This window comes from Macaca fascicularis, chromosome 15, assembly GCF_037993035.2.
Source record: "Macaca fascicularis isolate 582-1 chromosome 15, T2T-MFA8v1.1".
NCBI lineage: Eukaryota > Metazoa > Chordata > Mammalia > Primates > Cercopithecidae > Macaca > Macaca fascicularis.
In genome coordinates this window covers 100,967,742-100,988,958 of record NC_088389.1, presented here as the reverse complement: position 1 = coordinate 100,988,958, position 21,217 = coordinate 100,967,742, and the positions used below count along the sequence as shown (strand labels likewise).

Below are 21,217 nucleotides of genomic sequence, written 5' to 3'. Positions count from 1 at the left end.
CCTAATGATATTAATAAACAGTTGCAGTAATACGCATGCATGTTTTTCTCTTTACATTTATCTTCCTGTCTTATTTCATCTGATCCTAAAAACAACCCTACAGGATAATCAGGACAAATATTACTGACTGGTAGGGATCAAAAGAGGCCAAGTAACCTGTATACATAGCTAAAAAATGGAAACTAATTATAAAAAATCAGGTCTGATTTCAAATATAGAGTTCTATCATACCACATGTTACCTCCTTGATATTTTTCATTAACACATAAAACACATACATGACATATTACAGACACATTATACATCATTAACACATATAATATGTAATTCAAACACAGTAGAGAATAGGGCTATACAGAAAAGAATTAACATTATAGGCTAAGACTACTACTCTTGGAAAGGCTTGTTTGCAAGGTCGGTCCTTTGTTGTTGTCTGGAAACATGGATTTTGGGAGTGTTTCTACCATTTTCTAACTGATAAGAGTGGCTCACTGTGCACGTTTGTACAAACAATGTGGTTGATGTAGAACATCTGCTTCCTTCTTGCATTCTGGAAGTTGAGTACGTGCTGCTAGAATGCCTAGTTGCCCAATGCACATAAAAACCTTGGGTGCCGAGTCTGTAATGCACTTCCCCTGTAGACAGGACTTTAAAAGTGTTGCCACAATTTGATGATGGAAGAATTAAGCACATTCTGTGTGACTTCTCTGGGGGAGGACCCCTGGAAGCTTGTGCCTGGTTTCTTCCAGACTTTGTTCTCAGGGCATTTTCCCTTTACTGACTGTTTTGCATCCTTTTGCTGTAATAAATCTTAGCTGTGAGTTCTCCTAGGAAATCCCATCTCTGGTGGATCTCTTATGCCAAGAGACAATAGTTTCTTCCCATAGAGGAAAACTAATTTTCTGATGCTAGTAACACTGATGTATGTATGCTTAAATCATACACGCTCATCATGTAAGATAAAGATTACTATTACTGTCCTCACCTGACTGAGGAGAATAAAACTCAGAGAGACTAAACGATTTGCTGAAGGTCAGACAGCTGAGTGAGGATTTAAAATACAGGTCTGTGTGACCCAAAAGGCTATGCCCTGTCCATAACACTTTATCACCTGCCTGGAATTACAAAAAAAAAAAAAAAAAAAAAATTACAAGTGTTGGAAAAAGTTTTCTGCTGGAACAGAGCGAGCAAGAAGAAGAATAGCATGAGTATTGGCCGGGCGCGGTGGCTCAAGCCTGTAATCCCAGCACTTTGGGAGGCCGAGATGGGCGGATCACAAGGTCAGGAGATCGAGACCATCCTGGCTAACATGGTGAAACCCCGTCTCTACTAAAAATACAAAAAACTAGCCGGGCGAGGTGGCGGGCGCCTGTAGTCCCAGCTACGCGGGAGGCTGAGGCAGGAGAATGGCGTAAACCCGGGAAGCGGAGCTTGCAGTGAGCTGAGATCCAGCCACTGCACTCCAGCCTGGGCGACAGAGCGAGACTCCGTCTCAAAAAAAAAAAAAAAAAAAAAAAAGAATAGCATGAGTATTAAACAAAATTAACCATTGTATTCCTGTTGCAAGGCTATGGGTGCTAATAACTACTTTTACTAGAGACTGACATAAGGAGGTACCACTTCAGAATCCAGGATCACTTCTTTAGGAAAATAATTCTGAAACATCTTAGGCCATGCAGATTTTCACATAAATAAATTAGGCTCATGGATGTTTGACAATGAGCCTAATATAACAATAGCTGGGCTTCTGTTATAAATAGACCAAAGAAAGGGTTAAATATGTTTCCTTAATTAAGAGATTTGAAATTTATTATGTACATATTTTCCACTACAAAGGTAGTTTTGCAGTAACAGAAAATTCAAGAACCAAAAAAAGAAGCAATTACAAATTCACAACTTAACTACAACCAACCATCATTAACATAACAATGACTGCCAACTATTAGTTTCATATCCTTGAGGAAGTTGTGTTATCACTGGTATTCAGTATCTTTAACAATAAAATGAGGGGACTTGTCTAGATAATGTCTACAACTCCTTTTCCCCCTAACATTTAAAATGACCAATAGCAACTCTCTTTCAGAATCAGACCTGATCAAGTCCTAAAACCTTTATCTGATCTTAGTAACTGTTTAATTTTCTGGACTTGAGTGCAATAATTTTAACTCACTTTAACCTGTATTAGAATTAAGATATAGTGGAGCTTTTCTGACATGATAGTAGCAAAGTCAAAACTGTTGATTCATTTCCTCTGTTACAAAGTTTACTTTATATTCCTAGATATGGCCTTTCTCACTCAGTAAGCATTGCTCAACATAGTATCTGGTAAAATCTAGCTCAAGAAGTCATTTTTCTGACTTTCAGTAGCCTAAAAAGAGAAAGTACAATCACATCTCGAAATCAAAGAGCTCCACATAACTTCTTTTTTACAAACAAAAGATAAAACTTATATTAGTCAAACCTGTATAAATGGCAATCTTAAATTCAGTAACAAAAAACCTGGAGTAGCATATGCACATGAGAAGAAAACACAATCTTCAAAAATAGAGAAGATGACTAAAAAAAAAATACTGCTAAGTTTGTAACACACTCTCTCCTAAATGACCTTTCAATAGCAGAAATCATGTTTCACACAATTTTTTCCCAATAGCACTGCCAGGCTAAGATTCACCCTTTATGATCACTGACACCCATGTTCAAGCAGTGACCAACATCGAGGTATACAGTCCACAAAGATTGTGAATGGTTTTCTGGTTTCATAGAATTAACCTATATATAGCATAAATTCCACTGTTCTAATTACAAATAATTCTACATACTTGAGCCAACTGACAATTGATATCAGAAATTCTTTATTTTTAAATTTTTATCATATATATTTTTTGAGATAGGGCCTCGCTCTATCACCCACACTGGAGAGCAGTGACAAGATCTCAGCTCACTGCAACCTCTGCCTCATAGGCACAAGTGATCCTCCTGTTTCAGCCTCACGAGTAGCAGGGACTTATAGGCTTGCACCACCATGCCTGGACTAACTTTTTTGTATTTTTCATAGAGACAGGATTTCACCATGTTGGTCAAGCTGGTCTTGAACTCCTGAGTTCAAATGATCTGCCCACCTCAGCCTCCTAAAATGCTGGGATTAGTATAAGCCACTGTGCCCAGCCACATCAGAACTTCTTAAGTAGGGGTCAGTATCTTGACTTCAGTGCATCCATGAATCTCCAAAATCTCATGCACAATTTTGGATCTGCCTATATTGTTTTATTTCAGAAGCAGGAATGTAAACAATTCTCAAATAATCTCTAACTTCAAAATCCACCAAAGGTTTCTAGAAGCCATAGTCATAAAAAAATCTATTCTTTTAAAATATAGGGTATTATTCTATACCCATTCCAAAAACATCAGATTTTCTATATTGCCTTCCTTCAAAAGGGTGTATAATTACAAAGCAGATATATAACATATTCACAAAAAAAGCTCAGTGTTTCCAGGAATACCACTATGAATCCTCTTGTAACTAAAAAAAAAAAAAAAATCGTATTTCACTTTTCTCTCTTTATATCTTGGAAGTCCTATAAAGCAGCAACACTTCAATAGTAATGAGTATGTCCTTGAAAGTCCTATGGTGGCAGAATTCCTGGTTAAAAAACTTAAGAAATGAGAGATACAAGAAACCCTTGAAAATATTTTCAAACACCTGCAAAATATTTTTATATTTGCTAAACTAAAATTCAGATAATCCAAAACTGAACCCAAAAAGTACCTTTTCTTTGATTCGAGCCTCCAAATTGTGACGCTCGTTTTCCATTTCTTCAATTCGACGTGTTATAGGAATCTGCCCTTCTTTAAGTTTTCTGACCTCTTCCTTCACTCGGTCACGAACTAGTTTTACTTCTTCGTATTCCTGACGAACATTTTCATATTCCTTGCAAATAATTCAACAAACAGAAGTTAATGCCCTAGCTTAAACTAACACATATACTAAAAATCAAGATACAGGCAGAAACCAAATCTAAGAAAAGACTGTTTTGATATCAAAACAGGTTTATTAATGTAAAATTTGTCCTCTGGGACAACTTCAGAAATAGTAAATACCAATGTAATGATTTAATAACAGTGTTGATAATCACTAAGCGTTTATGTCTATCACTAGTTCAGATTCTCAGATGTCCACCCTGTTCTCTGAAACATATCCTAATGGCTATGAAAATGCAACTTACCTCTAATCTGTCAATAAAGAAGAGATACAGGGATGTATAAAGAAGTAAAAGAAACTCAAGTATAAAAGATAAAAATGAAAAAAAAAAAGAACAAAATGAAAATGGGTCAAAAGAAAAACAAAAAGCAGCATGGAGGTGAAAGTGATGCCTGTCATGTCATAGGAGTATTTGTTAAAAAAAAAAATAACTGGCACACTAAGACAACATTATATAAGAGTGAATGGGATGATGGTAAGAAAAGAAAAAATAAACATACGAGTAAATCAAAAAAGAAGAAAAATGAAAAACGCAAATCAATCTTAGAAAAAATAAGGAAAATCAAAAGACAAAGTGAGAGAAGCAGTAATAATGGACACAGGATACATGAAATTTAGAAAAACCAAAGAAGGAAAATTTAAGAATCATGAGATGATGGAATAGGGTAGGGAGAAGGGGGAAGACAGAACAAGAATGCCACAAATACAGCCATATATTTTTTCAAGCAAGTAACAATTGTTTCCATTCTAACCTTGGAACAAACACCACAAAACTTTCTTACCTATTTTGTTCTACCAATTATAAAGTAATGCAATGAGGGAATTGAATCTTTAACCCGAACTGTAGTCTTAATAAAATACACATTACACAGTGATTAGAAGTAACAGATTAGCTTCAGAAAAATTATAAAACATATGAGTAGAAGATTACAGTTAAGACACATCAGCCACATCTGTAACTGAGGCTGATATTAGTGGCAAACCCCAAGTAAATTCTCAGTGACCTGACTGAGGACACCCAAAGATTTAATTTTCTGATCATTAACATCTATAAAAAAACAATCAAAGAACTAGCCCTTGAGGACTAAAATCTGGAAGAATTAAGAGCACTGTATTAATTATTATTTATTAAACAATAAAAATGAGCACACAGCTAATGTAATAAACTAGTAAAAGAAAGCCTGGCGTGGTAGCTCATGCCTGCAATCCCAGTACTTTGGGAGGTGGAGCGAGGCAGATCACCTGAGGTAAGGAGCTCAAGACCAGCCTGGCCAACATGGTGAGACCCTGTCTCTACCAAAAATACAAAAAGAAAAAAAACTTAGCCAGGTGTGGTGGCACATACCTATAATCCCAACTACTGGGATGCTGAGGCAGGATAACTGCTTGAACCTAGGAGGTAGAGGGTGCAGCGAGCCGAGATCGCACCACTGTACCCCAGCATGGGAGAAAGAGCAAGACTCTGTCTCAAAAAAAAGACATGGGTGAGCAGTTTCAAGATGGCCGAATAGGAACCACTCCAGGCTACGGCTCTCAGCATGAGTGACACAGAAGATAGGTGATTTCGACATTTCCAACTGAGGTACCAGGTTCATCTCACTGGGGCGTGTCAGACAGTGGGTGCCAGACAATGGGTACAGGTCACTGAGCGAGAGCCGAAGCAGGGCGAGGCATCGCCTCACCCAGGAAGCACAAGGGGTAAGGGAATTCCCTTTCCTAGCCAACGGAAAACATGACACACAGCACCTGGAAAATCAGGTCACTCCCACCCTAATACTGTGCTTTTCCAAGGGTCTTAGCAAAAGGCACACCAGGAGATTATATCCCGCGCCTGGCTCAAAAGGTCCCACACCCACGGGGCCTCCCTCATGGCTAGCACAGTAGTCTGAGATCTAACTGCAAAGCACCAGCGAGGCTGGGGGAGGGGCGCCCGCCATTGCTGAGGCTTGAGTAGGTAAACAAAGCGGCCAGGAAGTTCAAACTGGGTGGAGCCCACCACAGATCAAGGAGGCCTGCATGCCTCTGTAGACTCCACCTCTGGGGACAGGGCATAGCCAAACAAAAGGTAGCAGAAACCTCTGCAGATACAAATCTCCCTGTCTCACAGCTTAGAAGAGAGTAGTGGTTCTTCCAGCATGGAGTTTGAGATCTGAAAACGGAGACTGCCTCCTCAAGTGGGTCCCTGACCCCTGAGTAGCCTAACCACAAGGCACCCCCGAGTAGGGGCAGACACCTCACAAGGCCGGGTACCCCTGTAAGACGAAGCTTCCAGAGGAACGATCAGCAGTAACATTTGCTGTTCAGCAATATTCACTCTTCTGCTGCCTCTGCTGCTGATACCCAGGCAAACAGGGTCTGGAGTGGACCTCGAGTAAACTCCAACAGACCTGCAGCTGAGGGTCCTGACTGTTAGAAGGAAAACTAAAACAGAAAGGACATCCACACCAAAACCCCATGTGTACGTCACCATCATCAAAAACCAAAGGTAGATAAAACCACAAAGATGGGGAAAAAACAGAGCAGAAAGCTGAAAATTCTAAAAATCAGAGCATCTCTCCCCCTTCAAAGGAACGCAGCTCCTCACCAGAGATGGAACAAAGCTGGATGGAGAATGACTTTGACGAGTTGAGAGAAGAAGGCTTCAGAAGATCAAAGTTCTCTGAGGTAAAGGAAGAAGTTCGAACCCATCGCAAAGAAGCTAAAAACCTTGAAAAAAGATTAGACGAATGGCTAACTAGAATAACCAATGTAGAGAAGTCCTTAAAAGACCCGATAGAGCTGAAAACCATGGCACGAAAACTACATGACAAATGCACAAGCTTCAGTAACCGATTCAATCAAGTGGAAGAAAGGGTATCAGGGACTGAAGATCAAATTAATGAAATAAAGTGAGAAGAGAAGTTTAGAGAAAAAAGAGTAAAAAGAAACGAACAAAGTCTCTAAGAAATATGGGACTATGTGAAAAGACCAAATCTACGTCTGATTGGTGTACCTGAAAGTGACGGACAGAATGGAAACAAGTTGGAAAATACTCTGCAGGATATTATCCAGGAGGACTTACCCAACCTAGCAAGGAAGGTCAACATTCAAATTCAGGAAATACAGAGAATGCCGCAAAGATACTCCTGGAGAAGAGCAACTTCAAAACACATAATTATCAGATTTGAAATGAAGTTGAAATGAAGGAAAAAATGTTAAGGTCAGTCAGAGAGAAAGGTCAGGTTACCCACAAAGGGAAGCCCATCAGACTTACAGCAAATCTCTCTGCAGAAACTCGACAAGCCAGAAGAGAGTGGGGGCCAATTTCAACATTCTTAAAGAAAATAATTTCACTCCAGAATTTCATATCCAACCAAACTAAGCTTCACAAGTGAAGGAGAAATAAAATCCTTTACAGACAAGCAAATGCTGAGAGATTTTGTCATCACCAGGCCTGCCTTACAGGAGTTCCTGAAGGAAGCACTAAACATGGAAAGGAACAACCAGTACCAGTCACTGCAAAAACATGCCAAAATGTAAAGACCATCGATGCTACGAAGAAACTGCTCCAACTAACGAGCAAAATAATCAGCTAACGTCATAATTACAGGATCAAATTCAAACTTAACAATATTAACCTTAAATGTAAATGGTCTAAATGTTCCAATTAAAAGACACAGACTGGCAATGGATAAAGAGTCAAGACCCATCAGTTTGCTGTATTCAGGAGACCCATCTCACATGCAGAGACACACATAGGCTCAAAATAAAGGGATAGAGGAAGATCTACCAAGCAAATGAAAAACAAAAAAAGGCAGGGGTTGCAATCCTAGTCTCTGATAAAACAGACTTTAAATCAACAAAAATCAAGAGACAAGTCATTACATAATGGTAAAGGGATCAATTCAGCAAGAAGAGCTAACTATCCTAAATATATATGCACCCAATACAGGAGCACCCAGATTCATAAAGCAAGTCCTTAGAGACTTACAAAGAGACTGAGACTCTGTCACAAGAATAATAGGAGATTTTAACACCCCACTGTCAACATTAGATCAACGAGACAGAAAGTTAACAAAGATATCCAGGAATTGAACTCAGCTCTGCACCAAGCGCACCTAATAGACATCTACAGAACTCTCCACCCCAAAATCAACAGAATATACATTCTTCGCAGCAACACATCGCACTTATTCCAAAATTGACCACATAGTTGGAAGTAAAGCACTCCTCAGCTGATGTAAAAGAACAGAAATTGTAACAAATTGTCTCTCAGACCACAGTGCAATCAAACTAGAACTCAGGATTAAGAAACTCACTCAAAACCACACAACTACACGGAAACTGAACAACCTGCTCCTGAATGACTACTGGATACATAACAAAATGAAGGCAGAAATAAAGATGTTCTTTGAAACCAATGAGAACAAAGATACAACATACCAGAATCTCTGGGACACATTTAAAGCAGTGTGTAGAGGGAAATTTATAGCACTAAATGTCCACAAGAGAAAGCAGGAAAGATCTAAAATTGACACCCTAACGTCACAATTACAAGAACTAGAGAAGCAAGAGAAAACATATTTAAAAGCTAGCAGAAGGCAAGAAATAACTAAGATCAGAGCAGAACTGAAGGAGGTAGAGACACAAAAAACCCTTCAAAAAATCAATGAATCCAGGAGCTGGCTTTTTGAACAGATCAACAAAACTGACAGACCGCTAGCAAGACTAATAAAGAACAGAGAGAAGAATCAAATAGATGCAATAAAAAATGATAAAGGGAATATCACCACCGACCTCACAGAAATACAAACTACCGTCAGAGAATACTATAAACACCTCTACGCAAATAAACTACAAAACCTAGAAGAGATCTCATTGTTCAGTTCCCACCTATGAGTGAGAACATGCGGTGTTTGGTTTTCTGTTCTTGTGATAGTTTGCTAAGAATGATGGTTTCCAGCTGCATCCATGTCCCTACAAAGGACACAAACTCATCCTTTTTTATGGCTGCATAGTATTCCATGGTGTATATGTGCCACATTTTCTTTTTTTTTTTTTTTCTTTTTTTTTATTTTTATTTATTTATTTTTTTTGAGACGGAGTCTCGCTGTGTCGCCCAGGCTGGAGTGCAGTGGCCGGATCTCAGCTCACTGCAAGCTCCGCCTCCCGGGTTCACGCCATTCTCCTGCCTCAGCCTCCCGAGTAGCTGGGACTACAGGCGCCCGCCACCTCGCCCGGCTATTTTTTTGTATTTTTTTAGTAGAGACAGGGTTTCACCGTGTTAGCCAGGATGGTCTCGATCTCCTGACCTCGTGATCCACCCGTCTCGGCCTCCCAAAGTGCTGGGATTACAGGCTTGAGCCACCGCGCCCGGCCTGTGCCACATTTTCTTAATCCAGTCTGTCACTGATGGACATTTGGGTTGATTCAAAGTCTTTGCTATTGTGAATAGTGCCGCAATAAACATACATGTGCATGTGTCTTTATAGCAGCATGATTTATAATCCTTTGGGTATATACCCAGTAATGGGACGGCTGGGTCATATGGTACATCTAGTTCTAGATCTTTGAGGAATCTCCATACTGTTTTCCATAATGGTTGAACTAGTTTACAATCCCACCAACAGTGTAAAAGTGTTCCTATTTCTCCACATCCGCTCCAGCACCTGTTGTTTCCTGACTTTTTAATGATGGGTGCTGATGAGTTGATGGGTGCAGCACACCAACATGGCACAAGTATACATATGTAACAAACCTGCACGTTATGCACATGTACCCTAGAACTTAAAGTATAATAATAATAATAAATTAAAAAAAAAAAAGAAAACCTAGAAGAAATGGATAAATTCCTGGACACATACACTCTCCCAAGACTAAACCAGGAAGAAGTTGAATCCCTGAATAGACCAATAACAGGCTCTGAAATTGAGGCAATAATTAATAGCCTACCAACCAAAAAAAGTTCAGGACTAGACGGATTCACAGCCAAATTCTACCAGAGCTACAAGCAAGATCTGGTACCATTCCTTCTGAAATTATTCCAATCAATAGAAAAAGAAGGAATCCTCCCTAACTCATTTTATAAGGCCAGCATCATCCTGATACCAAAGCCTGGCAGAGACGCAACAATAAAAGAGCATTTTAGACCAACATCCCTGATGAATGTTGATGCAAAAATCCTCAATAAAATACAGGCAAACCGAATCCAGCAGTACACCAAAAAACTTATCCACCATGATCAAGTGGGCTTCATCCCTGGGATGCAAGGCTGCTTCAACACACGCAAATCAATAAACATAATCCAGCATATAAACAGAACCAAAGACAAAAAACCACATGATTATCTCAATAGATGGAGAAAAGGCCTTTGACAAAATTCAACAGTCCTTCATGCTAAAAACTCTCAATAAATTCAGTATTGATGGAACGTATCTCAAAATAATAGGAGCTATTTATGACAAACCCACAGCCAGTATCACACTGAATGGGCAAAACCTGGAAGCATTCCCTTTGAAAACTGGCACAATACAGGGATGCCCTTTCTCATCACTCCTATTCAACATAGTATTTGAAGTTCTGGCCAGGGCAATCAGGCAGGAGAAAGAAATAAAGGGTATTCAATTAGGAAAAGAGGAAGTCAAATTGTCCCTGTTTGCAGATGACATGATTGTATATTTAGAAAACCCCACTGTCTCAGCCCAGAATCTCCTTAAGCTGGTAAGGAACTTCAGCAAAGTCTCAGGATACAAAATCAATGTGCAAAAGTCACTAGCATTCTTATACACCACTAACAGACAAACAGAGAGCCAAATCAGGAGTGAACTCCCATTCACAACTGCTTCAAAGAGAATAAAATACTTAGGAATCCAACTTACAAGGGATGTGAAGGACCTCTTCAAGGAAACTACAAACCACTGCTCAGTGAAATAAAAGAGGACACAAATAGAAGAACATTCCATGCTCATGGATAGGAAGAATCAACATCATGAAAATGGCCATATTGCCCAAAGTAATTTATAGATTCAATGCCATTCCCATTAAGTTACCAATGACTTTCTTCACAGAGTTGGAAAAAACTACTTTAAAGTTCATATGGAACCAAAATAGAGCCCCGAATTGCCAAGACAATCCTAAGCCAAAAGAACAAAGCTGGAGGCATCATGCTACCTGACTTCAAACTATACTACAAAACCCCAGTAACCAAAAGAGCATGGTACTGGTACCAAAACAGAGATATAGACCAATGGAACAGAACAGAGGCCTCAGAAATAATACCACACATCTACAACCATCTGATCTTTGACAAACCTGACAAAAACAAGAAATGGGGAAAGGATTCCCTATTTAATAAATGGTGCTGGGAAAACTGGCTAGCCATATGTAGAAAGCTAAAACTGGATCCCTTCCTTACATCTTATACAAAAATTAATTCAAGATGGATTAGAGACTTAAATGTTAATCCTAAAACCATAAAAGCCCTAGAAGAAAGCCTAGGCAATACCATTCAGGACATAGGCATAGGCAAGGACTTCATGTCTAAAACACCAAAAGCAATGGCAACAAAAGCCAAAATTGACAAATGGGATCTAATTAAACTAAAGAGCTTCTGCACAGCAAAAGAAACTACCATCAGAGTGAACAGGCAACCTACAGAATGGGAGAAAATTTTTGCAATCTACTCATCTGACAAAGGGCTGATATCCAGAACCTACAAAGAAGTCAAACAAATTTACAAGAAAAAAAATACAACTCCATCAAAAAGTGGGCAAAGGATATGAACAGACAATTGTCAAAAGAAGACATTTTTGCAGACAACAGACACATGAAAAAAATGCTCATCCTCCCTCGCCATCAGAGAAATGCAAATCAAAACCACAATGAGATACCATCTCACACCAGTTAGAATGGCGATCATTAAAAAGTCAGGAAATAACAGATGCTGGAGAGGATGTGGAGAAATAGGAACACTTTTACACTGTTGGTGGGACTGTAAACTAGTTCAACCATCGTGGAAGACAGTGTGGCGATTTCTCAAGGATCTAGAACCAGAAATACCATTTGACCCAGCCATCCCATTACTGGATATATACCCAAAGGATTATAAATTATGCTGCTATAAAGACACATGCACACGTATGTTTATTGTGGCACTATTCACAACACTAAAGACTTGGAACCAACCCAAATGTCCATCAATGACAGAATGGATTAAGAAAATGTGGCAAATATACACCATTGAATACTATGCAGCCATAAAAAAGGAGTCCTTTGTGGGGACATGGATACAGCTGGAAACCATCATTCTCAGCAAACTATTGCAAGAACAGAAAACCAAACACCGCATGTTCTCACTCGTGGGTGGGAACTGAACAATGAGAACACCTGGACACAGGAAGGGAGACATCACACACTGGGGTTTGTCATTGGGTTGGGGGAGGGGGAAGGGGGGAGGGATCGCATTAGGAGATATACCTAATGTAAATGAGTTAATGGGTGCAGCACACCAACATGGCACATGTATACATATGTAACAAACCTGCAGGTTGTGCACATGTACCCTAGAACTTAAAGTATAATAAAAAATTAAGAAAAAAAATACATGAATTTTATTGTGTATAACATATAAAGCCAAAAATGAAAAAGGAGCACCTAACTTGAATACACAGTAACTAATACTGTCATCATAATTACTCTGCTACTTAAAGAAACACCTATTTTTCCTCCAGAAATTATGACTTACCACCCATGGCCTTTTTGCTTCAAGCATCTCAATTAAATCTAAATGTCGCTTCCGTTCGTAGAACCTCTCCACATCTTGTTTATATCTTTCATTCCTCTGAACCATTTTCTGTAGATATTCAGTTTTCTCTTTGCATGAGGTCTACAATAAATATATGTTGAACAATCAGTTTAACAGAAAAATGACAACAGGTCACATCTTCTAACAATGAAAAATAAACAACGATAGCAAAATTTCACAATAAAGAATTCACAGGAGTTCTTAAGAACTATGTAGACTCCAGGTTGGGCAACAGTGAGATCCCGTCTCAACAAAACCCCTAAAACCTGTGTAAAAGCAACATTCCCACCCAAGTTCTGGTCTAGGGTCTACAATTTATTAGTCCTAACTGTAATGAAGCCCTGCCACATCTGAGCCCAGGCTCTTCTTCCCCAAATATCTGCTGCATCCACTTGAAGGATAGAAGCAATTCACTTAATATAGATGAAAGCTAAACAAAAGCTGTAAAAGTGATATACAAATGAATAGTAGTATTACTAGGATTAGTATGTTAAATGAACACTCATGACTGAAAGGTCTTAGAAATGATATGAAAGAAAGCTAAGAATTAGCCTTTATGTTGTGAATTAATAAATACAAAGATGTACTCAGAACATAGTAGAATATATGCTTGTATGCTTGTCTTCTTTCAGAGGATAGTCGAGAGTGTAGGTGAGTGTTTCAAGTGAAAGTATTTGATTGTTTGACATAGAGAAAGGTAAAAGAACAGAATATCTGAAGATAAAGTAACTATAAAAAGCTCAGAACAACTCCTTTGATTATTCACTTTGAATAAGTATAATAAAAACATGTTTTTCCTTGTCTGGTGGACAAAGGCAAAAAATAACATTTAATTACAGTAAAATATATATTATAAGTCATACTTTGAGAGAAAGCAATTGGTTACAAGATTTCTATGCTTATTTCCTGGGTGACACAGCTAACCTCTGTGACACAATGTGCCTATGTAATGAACCTACACATGTATCCCTGAACCTAAAATTAAAAAACAAACCAAAAAAACCCAACAGATTTCCTTTTTCTTTTTTTTGAGACGGAGTTTCGCTCTTGTTGCCCAGGCTGGAGTGTAATGGTGTTCTCAGCTCACTCCAACCTCCGTCTCCCAGGTTCAAATGATTCTCCTGCCTCAGCCTCCCAAGTAGCTGGGATTACAGATTACAGGCTCCCACCAGCACGCCCGGCTAATTTTTGTTTTTTAGTAGAGACAGGGTTTCACCATGTTGGCCAGGCTGGTCTTGAACTCCTGACCTCAGGTGATCTACCTGCCTTGGCCTCCTAAAGTACTAGGATGACAGGTGTGAGCCACCACACCCAGCCAGATTTCCTTTTTTTTGAGACAGGGTCTTGCTCTGTCACCCAGGCTGGAATGCAGTGGTGCAATCACAGCTCACTGCAACCTTGACCTCCTTGGCTGAAGCAATCCTCCCACCTTAGCCTCCCAAGTGCTGGAAGTACAGGCATGCGCCACCATGCCTGGCTAACTTTTGTTATTTCTTTTCATGTAGAGACAGGGTCTCCCTGTTGCCCAGGCTGGTCTCGAACTCCTGAACTCAAGCGATTCTCCTGCCTCAGTCTCCCAAAGTACTGGGATTGCAGGTCTGAGCCACCACACCCAGACTAATAATTTCTTATTATGAAAATTTACTGTATTTATTTTAGTTGCTGGGATGTAGAAAAAAGATACATTAAATAAAACACCTTTATGAAGGATATGCTATAAAAGTACATTTTTATGTTTATTAATGGTGAAAATAACCAACAACATTCCAACTAAATGTGTAATTCTCTTCCAAAGTCTACCTTCAGATGACTGAAAAAAATACATGAGAGAACTGGTTCAACAAAAGTGCCATATTAAATGGCACATGGTATCTCTTCTATTACTGAAAGCCTTACACAGTGTCTGACACATAGTAGGTGTTTAATAGATACTGAATGAATGAAAGAATACTGTAACTTCCTGAGATAATTTTTTTAATAATACTGTTATTGGTTCCTTAAAAATTCAATTAATAATATGTATTTGCTGAAATAGTCAACCTTTTCAAACTTCATATTATCAGATCCATTCTCACTCTGTCACTTGAACTGATATTAGCAGTATAATTCTAAGTGAAAATCAATCAAATACGAATTGACTCAATGAATCAATACTACTACTCTCTCTCCCATGTTTTGAGATACAGAAATCAATAAGAAACAAGACAAATGAGCTGCCTATTTTAAAGTACCTCGAGCTGTTTTTCTTTCTCCCTGAAGTTTTTGAGTTCACAGTGATATCTGTGCATTTCTGGGGGACCAATTGACTTTTCAGTGGCTTCGAGGAGTTCAATTTTGCTGAGTTTAGCAAATTCTCCAACTTTGTCCTAGAGCACAAAAATTAAATATTAGCAACTATCATTCATTTACAAATATCTTCAAAATGTATTTCACCCAATGCTTACACTTGTCAAGGTGAAACTCATTAAAAAAAACCTTTGAGATATAAACCTTCTGTGCATTATTCTTTAGAATAATGAAGATAAACTTAGGGTATAAATTGTTATCTTTTTGATCATCTTTAAAAATTTTCTGCACCAATATTTCAAGGTTGAAATGTTTACATATGTATAATAAAAGTTTGGGAATAAAAGAACACATAGTCTGAAGATGAAAATGATCACTGTTTATTACATATCAGTTGAAATGTTAGAGGGTTTAAAAAGAAAAAAAAGGCAATTTCAAACATCTACTTCCGGAGATAATCTGACACCAGCTGATAAGTGTTAAAATAAACAAAAAACTTTTTAATGTTTAAGTTTTATTTAATTTGCACATTATGAAATCATCATTGTGTTTCTAAAGAAAAATGAAATTAATCAATAAGTACTAGTTACCTAGTTAATGCTGTCACTAGACAGCATTCAAAGTCAAATTTAAGAGGTAATATGACTAACATTTAACATACATTGTCAGCATTTTTTATTTTTAATAAACAAACTATAACATGATTTTAGAAGGTATACTTATAGGAGTTTTATTATATCAAATATTTTGTAAACTCAAATATATCAAATATTATATAACATCTACAAACAAAAACATTGACTAAAAAGTTGTTCATTAATAACATTTTAAGGGTCTACAAATAGAAGCACATAGCTATCTGAGCTACTGTCTGAACTCAAAAAATAATACTTTATTTCAAAATACTCTAATTTAGACTTTTTTTAACTAATTGAAATTTTCCAAATTACTACAAATTAATAACATTATACTCTAAGTGATGAAATAATACTTTTACAAAGAACTATAAGAGTGCTATGTTCAATTTAAATAATACCCTTTCTATGGCATAGAAAGGAAACACTATATACAAAATTTTCCCATCTTTACATTTATTTCTGTCATACCTGAGGGAGAAACTGGCAAAGATTCCCCACTTGAATATTTAAGGCTGCAACTTGCTCTTCCACTACTTTCTGGGTTGTAGATTTTTTGTTGATGAACCAAAACGACTGATTTTTTGCCACATCAATCTCACGGGTGATTACAAGATTTCCAGAAGCTCTGAACCTAATTAAAAAATAATTTAAGAATCTTTATATTCAAAATATATAATTAGTTTAGAGATAAAATTTCAGAAATTCTCTTGCACCAAAGGTGCCAGATAGAATTATTATTATGATTTTTATTCCTTTTGATATTTTGGCCCCTTCCAAGAAGGAAACTTCGGCATTTTATTAGTCATAATACCATAATTGACCACATCAGTTACTTACTCAACATTCAAAATTATTTAAACTGTTAAAATTAAAGCAAATGTGAATACTAATTCATAAACACTACTAGAGGAGTCACATATGTGGAGCTGTTTATCCTTTAATTATTATGCTATTCTTTAATCACATGTGTTGACTGCAATTCAAAATGTGTTAGTATATTAAAGGGTAGAGCAGTTAAATCTTGAAACTCCCCCTGCTCAGAAAACGTATGAATGAAAACTGACTCTTAGGCATTTCCAGAAATAAAAACTACCCATACAGGTAGTCCATGGATTCCTCACCACGTACTCCACTCTGAATTCAGAGAGGATTACCTCACATGGATATAAAGGAACATTAAGCAATATAGAATCTGAAAGAAGGCTATTTACTTATTTCTTGCTTTTAGAAGTACTACTGCTCCACACCTCCCATCTATTCATCTTCTTCACTGGGATTCAGCAGCATGTGGTAGAAAGATAAATTATTGGTATCCAATCGCTAAATGACAATAATAACTTATAAATGTTGTATGTATATATTACATTGTAATCAGACCACTTGAAACAGTAAGATTGTAGGACTTTAAAGGAAGTAGTTTTAAACTTTCATTTCCAGCAGAATGACTAATAAAGTACCCTTACTGATCCTCCTGCTGTAAACAACTAAAAATAATAAAATATTAAAATATCTTCATAAATCAATTTATCAGTTAGCATGAAAGTAAGGAATTCTGGCTAACATCCTAGTATAGGTGAAAACTCAGAGTGGAAAAATAAAATTGGCTTTCATCTTGAAGGCATTCGCCCAATCAAGTGATCTTGAGGATTCACTTTCATGATCTGCTGGTAGAGGACAAAAATAGACAAAGCCCACAGCTATCCAAGGTGGAGAGTCCAATAGAAAGCCATACCTAAGCGATACACCCTTGCTGTAAGGGTAAACTAGAAATATTTCATTGCTACCACCACAAGCTGAAAATTCTGTACACTGTGATTCTGAATTGAAAGTATTCAATGGTCTCTGGCAGAAGTTAATAATTTACTCTGCCGGAATCTATGTTATCTTAAAATAATTAACACAGATAAAGTTCTAAGAAGAGTAGTTCACTACAAACACACACACAAGAAAACAAAGTATCAAGAACACTAGCAGAAATAACATAATGCAGAATCATAAATGAAAAATTTGAAAGATATTTGGATGACTAAGAAAGCATAATATGTCTAATAAGAATTCTAGGACAGGAGACAAAGAATGGGTCAATGGCAATATTAAAAGAGATAATAAATAAGAACTTTCAAAAACTGATGAAAGACACCAAACCATAGGTTTAAGAGTATCATTAAAACCAAGAAAAGTAAATAAAAAATAAACCCACACCTAAATATATATGAAACTAAAACACTTAAAAAAAAGAAATGAGTTTACAAGCATCTCAGAAAAAGAGAATGATTACTATCAAATAAACTAAGATCAGATTCACATCAGAAGACAACAATGAGAAAAAAAGAATGATTGCTATCAAATAAACTGAGATTAGATTCACATCAGAAGACAACAATGGGGCCAGATGTGGTGGCTCACGCCTGTAATCTCAGTATTCTGGAAGGCCAAGGTGGGAGGATCACTTGAGCCTAGGAGTTCAAGAGCTGTCTGGGCAACATAGTGAGTGAGACCCCATTCTCTACAAAAAATAGTAATAATAAAAAAAGCCAGGCATGGTGGTGAGTGCCTGTAGGCTGAGGCAGGAGGATCACTTGAACCAGGGAGGTGTCAAAGATGCAGTAAGTCATGATCATGACAGGGTGAGACCCTGTCACCAAAACAAAAACAAAAACAAGAAGACAACAATGATATTATACTATACTGTGAATATGAGAAAAGAGACCTGTCAATATAGAATGTTATATCCATGAAACACATCTTTCAAGATTTAGAGCAAAATAGTATCATTTTCAGATTAAAAACTGAGTGTTCCAACAGAAAACTCTCATAAAAGAAAACTTTACAGAATATCCTTTTGGCAGAAAGTGATCCCAGAAAGAAAATCAGAAATGGAAGAAGGAATGAAAAGCAAAACAAACAGAAATATCTGAGGTAAATTCTAAATAAACATTGACAGCATAATATATTATATTAATAATAATGTTTTGAGGAGTTTTAAAAAGATAGAAATTTAAAAGCATGTAAGTTCAGAGAAGTTATTAAGAAGAAAGTACTGTAAAATCTTTGTTTAGCAGGAAGACAGATATTAAGTCTGAACTCAAACAAGTATTCCTGCTAAAATTCCAGTAATCACTAAAACAAAAGAATGCATAATTTCCAAGACAAAAGAGAAGGAAAAATGAAACAAATACCCAACAAAAATAAGAAAGAAAAGAAATGCTGAAGAGTGTGAAAAATAAAAAGCAGAGAATAAGACAGTAAAAATAAGTTCAAACATATATTTGTAAATTGATTATATGCTTTACTTAAAAGATTCCAGAAAAAATAACACAGCTCTACCAGTTTAAATGAGGTAACAAAAGATATTAAAAACATGAAAAGAATGAAAAAAGACAACTAGAAAAATACTGGGGTGGGGGGAACTGCCAACTACATTAATGGTAAACTAAATGGACTTTAAGGCAAAAGAAAGATAGAGGTCAGTATCTAACAACAGAAAGTTGAATTCACCAGGAAGATAAACAATTTTAATCTTAGATGCAACTAATAATGTCCTAGAAATACATAAGGCAAAAATTGACAGGACAAGGATAATTAACAAATCTGCATAGAGGAATAGTGTAATACACCTTTGTCAGTAATCAAGGTATCAATCGGACAACTGAAATCAGCAAAAATATAGAAGATGTGACAATATAACTAATAAACTTGCACTAATGGACAAATACAGAACACTGCAGGTATCTGCAAAAGAAAACTTATTTTTTCAGCCAAAGAACAATTACAAAAGTTCACTACAAAAAGAAAGAAATTTCAAAGGATTAGTAACATAAAACCAGTATCTCTATATATATAACTTCACTACAAAGTGGAAACCAATACTAATAAGAAAATCCCTACATTAGAATTAGAAACAATTTGTAATTATGAACTCATAAAGAAAATATTCAGAACTGAAAAACAGTAAATACTATATACTAAAATTTGAGAGATAGCGCTAAAGGAGTAAGTGGGGTATTTTTAACCTTAACTGTTCATATTAAGGTAAACAAAAGACTAAAATTAGTGCAATAAATATCCATTTCAAAAAATGAGAATCAGTAAAGAATAGAAATTAATGAAATAGAAAACCATAATATAAGACAAATGCAAAAGTTGGTTCATCGGAAAAAACTACTAAAATTGACAAATCAATTTTTAGAAGACAAATACTGCTTTATATAAAATAATACACATATAATGAACTCATATAAGAGGGTAATATTCATGTCAATAAAATTTAAAACTAAGAAGAATGGGAAAATCCTTTATGAAGTATAAAAAATCACAGTGATACAAGAATAAACAGAAAAATCTAAGCAACCGATTGCTATAAATAAATGAAATCAGCAGTTAGAAAAAAATTAAATCAGTATAGTTAGAAAAAAAAGCCAGATGATTTTTTTTGCAAGACCCCCTACAATTCACATCAGATTATTTTTAACAGTAAGATTAACCAAACATTCAAACCACAAGTATCTTTTTTTTTTTTTTTTTTTTTTTTTTTTTTTTTTTGAGACAGAGTCTCGCTCTGTCGCCCAGGCTGGAGTGCAGTGGCCGGATCTCAGCTCACTGCAAGCTCCGCCTCCCAGGTTTATGCCATTCTCCTGCCTCAGCCTCCCGAGTAGCTGGGACTACAGGCGCCCGCCACCTCGCCCGGCTAGAAACCACAAGTATCTTTCACAAACAAAATACAGATGTCAAAATCCTAAATAAAATACTAGAAAACCAATCTAGCAATGCATCAAAAAAAAAACTACGACCAAACTGGGTTATTCTAAGAATGCAATATTGAGCAAACATCAGGGAATTAATTAATTCTTCAACTTAAATGATATAACCAACTCAATAAATACTGATAATAAATTCTTTGTTCTCAATTTACTTGACCTATCTAGCAGTATCACACACAGGTGATAGACAACGGACTCCTCCTGAAGTTGTTCCAAGTACTGGTTTCCAAGTACTGTATTCTCCTGACTCACCAGCCAATTCTCAGTTTCCTTTCCTAGGTTTCCCTATGTTCAATCTCTAAACGGTGCACTGTAGCAGATACGTTCTTAGAACTCTTATTTGTTTTATCTATCTCTGCTTCACTGGCGATTTAATCCATCATAATACTAATGATTTCCCAAATGTGTTATCTTCAGCCCAGACTTCTCCAGGAATGACAGGTTTATATATCTAACTGCCCACTAAAAACATTTTTACCTGAATCTCAGACCTTTTTGTATGCGTGTGGAGACGGAGTCTCGCTATGTTGCCCAGGTTGGTCGAATTCCTGAGTTCAAGCAATCCTCCCGCCTCTGCCTCCCTAACTGCTGGGATTACAGGTATGAGCCACCGTGCCCAGCTCTGCCCGAGTATCTACTAGGCATCTCAAACTTTACCATGTTTGTTTTTGAAAAGTTCTTTTTTTAAAAAAACATTTTAACACATCTGAAATTGGGATGCACATTTCAAACTATCTGTGCTAGTTTAATTTTAATTGGAAGCTACAAGTAG

At 36.8% G+C, this 21,217-nt stretch overlaps 1 protein-coding gene across 14 annotated transcripts in view; it reads right to left on the bottom strand.

The window, feature by feature from the left end:
• The window catches only part of SMC5 (structural maintenance of chromosomes 5), a 104,433-nt gene that overhangs the window by 69,912 nt on the left and 13,304 nt on the right, over positions 1-21,217 (bottom strand). For all 14 annotated transcript variants that reach the window (XR_012424780.1, XR_012424781.1, XR_012424782.1 and 11 more), the window contains exons 4-7: positions 16,154-16,316; positions 14,993-15,127; positions 12,702-12,842; positions 3,767-3,928 (exon numbers count right to left, since the gene is read on the bottom strand). Coding sequence is in view for 9 of the 14 variants with exons in the window: in XM_074017636.1 (XP_073873737.1) it covers positions 3,767-3,928; positions 12,702-12,842; positions 14,993-15,127; positions 16,154-16,316 (601 nt within the window). In the remaining 5 variants the exon portion in view is untranslated. The remainder of the gene's footprint in view (positions 1-3,766; positions 3,929-12,701; positions 12,843-14,992; positions 15,128-16,153; positions 16,317-21,217) is intronic.